This window comes from Chelon labrosus (assembly GCF_963514085.1).
Source record: "Chelon labrosus genome assembly, chromosome: 11".
Taxonomy (NCBI): Eukaryota; Metazoa; Chordata; class Actinopteri; order Mugiliformes; family Mugilidae; genus Chelon; species Chelon labrosus.
Window position 1 is genome coordinate 13,193,152 of NC_140344.1, and position 9,301 is coordinate 13,202,452.

Genomic DNA, 9,301 nt, shown 5'->3' on the forward strand with positions numbered 1-9,301 from the left:
AGTACTTCACTGAGTGCCCTATATAGGGTTACAAATACAAAAATGCGTTATCATTTATGCCTGTTAAAGCCTCTAAAATATACTATTTATAAAATGTAAGAAGAGAAAATCTATAAATCTGACTCAGCTGCGCATACCTAGGACCTGATGTCACTGTGCAATGAGAAATTGCTTCATCTTAAAGGTGGGAGGTAATGAAAGGATGGTAATCAACCGTACAAGGGAGGTGGCACAATTTATTAGCTTTCTTAAAACAGGTTGTGTGAGAAGACATAAATGTTTTGTCCATATTTAATGAGGCGTGTTTCATAAACTAACAAAGGTAAGACAGCATGAGATGGTTCATCTGGCACAAAGAAGAGACACATAACCAGCTCAAAACTTCCTCGAAGACTCCTCCTGATTATTATTAATGTAGGAATTTTCTCACAGCTGTAACCCTTAAATACAGCGAGATGCAACGCAAACCAGCGGTCAGGGAATACACAGACTCTCCTAAGTGTTATTAACACATGACAAGTGTATTTACAATTTATACATTCATAAAAAGAGAACTACTGAACGACTTTTCATGACATACTGTGTGTATAAAAGATTCATATGGCATGCTGTATGATACATAAACAACATCTCGCTGCTAGAAGCTAAATTTACTGCCTAAAGATTAGTGCCGATAGATTAGCAATGTTAAAAAAAGTCGTCTTTTTTAAGCATCCACCTCGTGCAAGAAGCACAAGGACGATGGGGAGTTAAACAACATGAAATAAAATAATTCCAACACAGGCTGATGGGGGCAGTTGCTGCATGGTCGACTCCTAGTACACCCCCGGGCTGTTACGGATCCCACAGCAGAGCACCATGGTGAAGATCATCTCGAAGATCTAAATGTGAGAGAACAGCTTAATTCAATACATCTGTACTCCAGTACCCGCGCTGTTATCACAGCTGATAAAAAGCTTTAGTGCTTACCATGATGACGGCCACCACCAGCGCAGCCAGGCCGATCAGGTAGAGCTTCTCAGAGAACAAGTCGACCAGTTTCTTGTGACAGCTCTGGGACTAGACAGAGGAGACAGAGGAGACTTGTGATTACGTTTCTAGCCCTCACACTGCTGCCAAAACAAGTTGCTGGATATCTGCCGGTTCTGTGTGAATGTTTTTATCGCTGGTAAGTACAGAAACATTGAGACAAAATTACCTGGGAGAATGTGTTGTTAATGTTATACTGATTGTTCAGAGTGTCACCCTGTGTTATGTCAAAATGTGGTTTGAATGAAAACTGTAACCCATCAGGAAGTAATTCTAATGGGTCAATACAAATAACTTGAACTGAGTAAAGTCATCTGACGCCTTACTACCAATCAGGAATGTGTTTTAGATGTCCTCTTTGTCAAACAAACAGATTGAAGTTTGGTTTTATTCCAGATTCTGTTACACTCACTCGTATAAAGACCAGTGGATGTTGTTGGCCATTTGTAGTTTGGCCTCTGAGTGTATTTTGGCTTTTTTTCCACACATCTGCTTTTTTTCCTAACATATTGACACCAATAAATAAAATAAACAAGAACGGATCAAAAACGCATCATAATCTATAAATGTAGGTTGATTTAAATTGGTCGTAGGTGTGAATATGTGTGTGAATGGTTGTTTGTGTCTTTGTGTTAGCCCTGTGATTGACTGGTGAGCCACCCAGGGTGTACCCTGCCTCTTGCCCAGTGCCAGCTAGGACAGGCTGAAAGCCCCACAAAACCCTCTACATGATAAATGTTAATAGAGGATGGATGGACAGCATAATCTGTCAGTAAACATGAGAGCTGTTCCTCTTAATAACGCTGGTAAATCAGTCTGTTGGTTGAAGTGTATTTACTAGCAGTACGTTTAGATCCTGTAACTGATACGTTTCCTGTTTATTGGGTGTCAGACAAGAGCGGTAAAAACATTTCTATACGAGAAGTTGAGGCCTTAAATGGACAATCGAGAGTTGATTTGAAATTCCAAGGAGAATTTGTGCCTACTTGATCGCTGTTTAAAGTCTTTCCAGGACACAAGGTGGGGGCGACTTGTTGGAAGAGAGGGGTGTCGTCTCCTTTACCGCAGCAGTCGAGCTGGAGAAGAAAACAGGAGCAGGGACGTGAGGTCACTGAGTCAACAACATGCACGATCAAAATATACCCCTATCTGTTGTTTTCTAATATCCAGTCTGAGGTGGGGATTTTCCATCATGACGTACCGTGGCGTGGTAAACTTCCAGCACCTTGATGGCGGCGTCTTTGCTGGGAGTCCCTGAGACGTCCACGGCCTTGATGTACGCCGAGTCGTAGAAATTGATCAGCTCTTTGGAGATCTGTGGATTAGAGGGAATCGGGCGGGTTGTTTGAGAGACGCGACAACAAACAGAGGAGGTTCGGTGCCGGAGCAGAGGTGGAACATCAATGCAAACATCAAACACCGCAGCCAGCTGTGTTTGTGTGTGTTACTCACAGTGTCCCTGTTCATGAATCCCCAGATTGCTGCAGCTACTTCGCAGGCAAAGAGGATTATCAAAAAGAAGAAGAACTACAGGAAAAAAAAGAGGATATTAAAATAAATTAATCAATTTATACATATACATATAAAAGCAGCTCGTACTGGAGCAGTAAGGTCAAGAAGAGAGTTGCTCACCGTCCCCAACAGGCACTGAGACTCCTGAATGGCACCGTAACATCCCAGGAAGCCCACGAGCATCATCACAGCTCCAACGGCTATCAGTATGTACACACCTATAAATAGGAAGAGAGGGAAACTCTCCATCAAACACAAGAGCTTAAAGACAGGTGTGACAAGACTGTGTCCTCAGCGCCACTAGGGGGCAGCGGTGTCTGAGCTGTAAGTCCTTCACTGATCCACACGTTGTTTGGTGATGGACTTTCTGGATGGTCCTCCTGCTTTCTCAGTGGGGTGAAATGACATTACTGACACTGTGAAGATAAAACGCTCCAAGACCCTGAGTGAGAGAGGCAGAGCTGACTCCACACATACAGCTGCCAGACGAGGAAATGACTTCCAGACTGCCCCAACCCCCCACAAACCCTGTGCACTGACCCCTGACCCCCAGAAGTATCCTTCCCCAGGAAACATGGGGAACCACGTGAAGATACAAACCCACATATATATATATATTCTCACACATCTTTGTGTAATTAAACCGAAATTAAGAGCTAGAAATGTCCATCAGGTTTTAACGGTGAACGGGCTCCAGCGCAGGAAAACGTGGCAATTAAGCTCCGGTTACAACAAAGGGCTGGCTTGTGTTTTCTGCTGCTTAAAGGAAAACGCACAGTGGAGGTGATGAACTTCAGCTCTTGGACTAGCTCTGTGGTGAAGTGTTACAAGATGAGTAAAAATTCTGATTTATTGTAAAAAAGATCAGTTTGTTTTTTTTGTTTTTTTAAACTCAGCATTTACATGTTACGAAAATAAATCAGGCTTCAAATTAACCAGCAACATTTCTACTGCACAGTCTCCAAACACGTATTGTATTTCAATTCATACGAGGACGGAAAATAGAAAAGCACTTGTTCCTCTAAACTGTAAAAACATAATCTCCTTTTTGCACCACTTCTTGATATGATTGTAGTTAACTGGTAGCACATTTATAATGGGTCACGCCAGGAAAATATTGTTTGAATGTCTGCAGCCTGTTTAAGTGGGCCACAAACCCCTGATTCCTGAGATCGGATCTTTTTTGTTTTCACTGGGAAATGAGAGGTTGAGGAACTACTGAAAAAGAAAGTAAAGTGTCAGCATGATTAAAATGCCTGAACGACACAAATTTCCGCCTGAACTGAAAACAAACTCATGAACTCCACCCACTGCAATGCCTTTATATGGCTGTTGCAAGTACAATCCTACATTTTGTCCCACTTGTCTCTACATTTATCAGACAGCTAAAGCTCCTGATTACAGACCAGGACATAATAAAGGACACGAGAGACATGTTGAGACATCCCGATAAAGCCGAAAGAAATCGAATTATCTGATGCAAGATTAGATTAATGAAAGCATAATACAAAATATGATTTTAGTGAACATTTTGGTCACGGCACTTCCTTCCCACCTCGTCAGATTTACCGTGTGACCTTTACACAGCAGCCGACTCCGAGGCTGGGAGTCACTGGACTCCACTAACAGGATGTAACACTGCTGTTACTTCACTTAAGTCAAAGATGTAAATAAGTTTTCTATTTTAGTCAGATGTTCTGGGAACACTCTGTTTTGGGGGATTTTCTGTTCTTACATGCGCAAACAAAACACGCGCTGAGCCTCTAATGTAGTCTGACAGAGCTCTAAAGGAGAGTCTGTAGCGTCTGCAGGCCTCAAACACCTCACACTGTACCTCATTTATCACGCACGACCGTTGCCTCTCCTCGCATGTCTGTCTCGACCCCCCCCCCCCACACACACACACACACTCCTCCTTCTCTTTCAGGACTTGATGTTTTTGTTGTACTGAGAAACGGCTACCAGGGCCAGTAACCCGGCAATGCGGCAAAGCAGGCATTATTTCCACTGCCTGCCATTACTATGACAACACCCTTTGAGGTTTGAAGGCTATTGAGACTTAAAGGGAGACAGGCGATTTTATACCCCCGGGGAAGTTCATTTATTTCTTGTCTGCCAGTGTAATCTCCAGACGGGGGGAGGGGGGGTGGAAAAAAACGAGGTGAACAGCAACTAAAAGCCCACCGTGCACCTCTCCCTCTGCTTCTTATTCAGTATTTAAAAAGGAAAAAGAAAGGGCAGGAGCTGTGAAGCCATGTCCGAGCTGCAGGAGCATGACACCAATAAGCTGAGTTGAAGATAGTCATAAGGTCACGTCAGAGGATACAACATGAGATGAGGATTAATCATTTAAAAAAAGCTTTCTCTCTACCATCCGACGGTGGAAAAAAGAGGGGCAGAGAAAACGTGCTGGATCTTTGACTGTTCCACTGCACTTTACAGTAACCTCAACGTTACACACAAATCAGAAAAAGTGTAGAAGAGGATTGCTATCGCTCTAACAGGAACGAAGAGACAGTTATCTTAAACTAGCTTAGCAGAAAGGCTAGAAAGAGGCAGTCATACGGTAGCTGCCAGTCCCTTTATAGTTCAATAATTAACGTGATATGATCGTTAACTCACTTAACATCATTTTGCTAGATTTACACAGACAAAAAAAGAGTTCCCTCAAATATTTGTTCTTAAAATAATGTGTTTACCCTTTATACAGTTATTAATCTAATGATTACATGGGAAATTTAAAGGGAAATTCTGCAAGGGTTTAGGGCAGCTGGATTTAAAAAATGCAAAACAGGTTGTCGTTTAATATTCAACAATGTCTAATTTTTTTTTTATCAGCTTAGTTTATGTGTTAAATCCAAAACTATTCAAAATAGATGTTGGATCACATTAGTGGGGTTTGTCCAGTAAATGTACATCCTTCCACTGACGACAACGAGCTGTCATATCTGGCCGTTAAATAAGAAAATGGAGACAACCAACTGTCAGCAACTTTTAACAATCTCGGGCACATTTACAGCTCAGAGCAATGTGTGAACTGGTGGCTTTAAAATAAGATTTTAACTTTGGACACACTACAGCTAGCTGTCTCCCCATGTATTCAGTTTTTAAGCTAAGCTAAGCTAACCATCTTCAGGGTTAGGGTTACGCTACCATGAGAGTATTGTATTGGTTTGATAATCCACCTCAAATCAAGAACATGAACAAATGTGTTTTCCAGAAATGTCAAGCTACAAAACATTTGCTGTACGAGGAGCCGAGGCTCGAACCAGACCAGACTACAAGCCGCTACCACCAGTGATGACTTCAGGCACGGGTGAAGAGGTAGGATCGTGTATATTTTCAGTCTTACATAAATACCACTTTGGTGTGCCAGCATGCTAAAAACATCCAGTCCAAACTCTAATTTGAGGGATAATGTGCAGATGTACGAGGTTATTTGAATTATGCAAGGGCGTGTGTTCAAGGGAGGGGGGGAGAAAAAAGAAACATTCCCTTGATCCCACTTGGGCGGGCCTCTCTTGCCGCCCAGCCTTTAAAATCATGAGAGCGCCTTTCCTCTATAAAAAGCACGGGCTCTCCTTCGCTCTGTATACTTAAATGACGGGTAAGTATGGGAGAGCAGCAGGAGCCCAGATGTAAATTAATGGGCTCACTGGAGTTCACCGCCGCAACAAACCGAGAGGATGGACCTTTGAAATGTTTAAATGGTGTCATGTATTGTAGGTTTTAGGGCCAACTGAGGGATGTGAAGGAAACACAAAAACGAAACGATCACTGTAGTTCATGTAGTGGACACAACATATTCACAATTCTGGGATTCGAAAGTTCAGTATTTGTGCACATCTCCTAAAGCTTCCAGAGAATCAAATACGACAGAAGACTCTTAATGGCTTTATTTGTGTACCGTGCTCGCAGGCTGTTTACACAACATCTGTCTGAAGCATGTGTTCCGTCTCCAGAAGGAACCTCAAGGGTGGGACTTTTTGGCGTAAACACAAACATTTTTCTGATTCAGAGAGCATCACCTAAAGTATGCGGTCATCACCGACAGGATAACAGTTACACTGAGGTGTAGACGCCGGCCGGGTCACTCTTAAGTGTGGACCTACGCAGGTCCTGTTTCCTGCCGGTCTTTTCTTAGAAGCTGCGCCTTGCCCACTATTTCTGGACGTCAGCTGAGCGCGGAATTCAATGAATTAGTTCATTTCTGTCACTCTGTGAACTTCGAATTTTCAGGCATTGAAGGACGATGCTTAAAAGTAAGTGGGTAGGACACATGATGCATCCGTTGCTTGTTGGATTGTGTAGTTTATTTAGATTAAGTGTTCGCCAAGATGAGGCCGCAGCTCTCGGTGAACATTTAGGTTCGAAGCATGAAACATTTACAACTTTCCCAACTTAGTGGTGCGGTCGTAAAAATACTCCCCCTGTAGTTTTCAAGCCCACTTTTAAAAAAATATATATTCCTATCGACCGAATCTTAAATGCAGATTAGTTCTGTTCAAACTCTGGAGGGACTGGGACGGCTCTTGTATACTCACTGATATAGAAGGTGCCCGGCGCCTGGTGGCCTTCAAACTGCACTATGAGGAGGTTGCTGGTTTGACTGTCATGGCGTAACCACAGGGCCACTCCTAAGATCAAACCTCCTGCCAGCTGTCCCAAAGAGAAAAAAAAAAGGTTTTAATTATTCTCTCATGTTTCTTCACATTAGAGGATCAGAGCCACATATGTCTCTGAAATGCAAGTGAATATTAAAAGAAGTCTGCAGTTATTCATTTTTAAGACTCTTTAAGAAAGGGCCGTCAAGGTGTTTGGAGTACTGTGATATCTGAGGCAGTGTTAAGCCAGACCTTTCTAAGATCAGATCAATGCCCAAAGCTTTCTGCTAATTTCTGTGCGTGTGCTCAGGAAGTGGCCTGTCCGCTGACCTTATGAGAAGAGAGGACATCCTGACACCCCAGTGACCTGTGACACAGAACATGCCCTCATAACGTTGTTTAAAGCCTACTCAACAACTTTTTTCACAGCCTCGCCTCCCTGACAACTCTCTATCTCTGTATCTAATAAAGAAGAAATATACTGACAAGTGAATGCGCAAAGAGGACCAGATCTATCGCCGTTTATCACTCACATGCCCCCGCCATTGTTTATATCAAGATATCTGCACAATTTTTTAGCCCTGGCTGCACTCCATTGTTCTCAAAGAAACAGGAAACTGAATCCTCGACGTGAAAAATAGCAAAACGAGGAAGAGAGGGCTCGGAGTCTTTACAATGACAGGCGCAGCGGCAAAACGAACAGAGGAAACGTTCAATCAAGTGCTGCATGTTCAGGATATGGTGACTGTGCTCGCCTAAAAAAAGACAACGGACCAGATGGAAATTCACAAACAAGAGATCAATTCTGCAGCACCAAGAGTAAAAACACAAAGCAGATGACACATCTGCAGGAAGTCTGATGTGATGTAACTGTATGCGGCGACTTAACTGCTGTGACATGTCCCTTGTCACTGGAAAGTTTTCGGACAAACAAGGCAGACGTGAGGAGAGCTCAGTTAACAGGGGGAACGTTCATTTTAATTCAATCCACCATCAGAAGTGATGAAGGGAGCCAAGTAGGGACAAAGGAAATGCCAGAGGGGAGCAGATCTCCCTTACAACACCCCCCAAAAAACTTTTTTTTTTTCTCCATATATTTTAAAACAGCAAGGCATCAACCAGCACTAAGGAATGGATGACTACTAAGGAATACCTCCAAAAAGAGATTCAAAAATCAGAGATTTTTTTGTCTAGAGTCCATGACTAATGTGAGAATAAGTTAATTCAATTGCTAGATGGATCTGAAACCGAGTTCATGTGAGAATACAGAAATAAAAAAATCCAGGGAGAAGACTGAGGAAGCCCACCCAGCCTGGAGGTGTCCTCTCTCCAGTCCTTTCTGCCACCAGCTTACACTGCTTCTCAGCAGGGCTGACAATAAATATTAATGAAGGGTGAGAGCTTTTTCAGCTCCTGTCCGACCAAGGTTTTGTGTTAAGTTTCTGTCCCATTGATGCTGCCCTGCTCTCTCACACCGAGCAGCTTAACGCACAGCAGGGCGGGAAACTCCGTCATGTAAACTCTGAGCAATGCAGATGTGTAAATGTGCAGCTGTTAAATCGCATAAACAAAAACAAGAGACTTCTTTTAAGAAAGCACAAAAGGCCCACTTTACTCAAACATGCACGTAAATTCCAAATCCGAGTAAAATAAGTTCAACTCACCCAGAAAATAAAATTAAAGAAGAATAACATGTATTTAATGCATTTCGTGCAGCCCGCTACTGCCATGTTGCCACTTCTTATCAGATCGTCCTTTTGCCCAAATCAATTTGTGAGATCTGTCTACCTCCCGGGATCCCACAGTGTCTGCCAGAGCACTATTGAGGCCAGTTGGGGAGTAAGCGTCAGTAGCAAACTCCTCCTTTGTCATCAAGAGTGAAAACCGAGACGGAGCACTGCCCACCAAGTGGAGAGTGGACAGGAGGAGGTTGAGGGAACAACCGCAGCTCCTCATGTGCAGGAGCGACCAGGGAGGAGAGCCCCACTTCCACCTCTGCAAGTTTACATTTATATGGATTAAATGTGGGCATGAGTGACAAGAAAGAAAGAAAGAAAGAAAGAAAGAAAGAAAGACTATCATGATAATTTTTCACGAGAAAATGCGTAAAAGTCCTTCATCCGGGATGCGGATACGCACCAAATATTACGCACCTT

The 9,301-nt window shown here is 43.0% G+C and overlaps 1 protein-coding gene across 1 annotated transcript; it reads right to left on the bottom strand.

Annotated features, from left to right (window-relative positions):
* Nucleotides 1–216: 216 nt before the first annotated feature.
* Nucleotides 217–8,969, bottom strand: LOC311495508 (CD81 antigen-like). The gene is made up of 8 exons (XM_084554987.1): nucleotides 8,810–8,969; nucleotides 7,086–7,200; nucleotides 2,662–2,759; nucleotides 2,482–2,556; nucleotides 2,231–2,344; nucleotides 2,016–2,105; nucleotides 970–1,059; nucleotides 217–881 (listed from the first exon to the last, which is right to left on the bottom strand). The coding sequence occupies exons 1-8, from the start codon at nucleotides 8,873–8,875 to the stop codon at nucleotides 816–818; spliced, it is 714 nt and encodes a 237-aa protein (XP_084411113.1). The 5' UTR covers nucleotides 8,876–8,969; the 3' UTR covers nucleotides 217–815.
* Nucleotides 8,970–9,301: the final 332 nt, after the last annotated feature.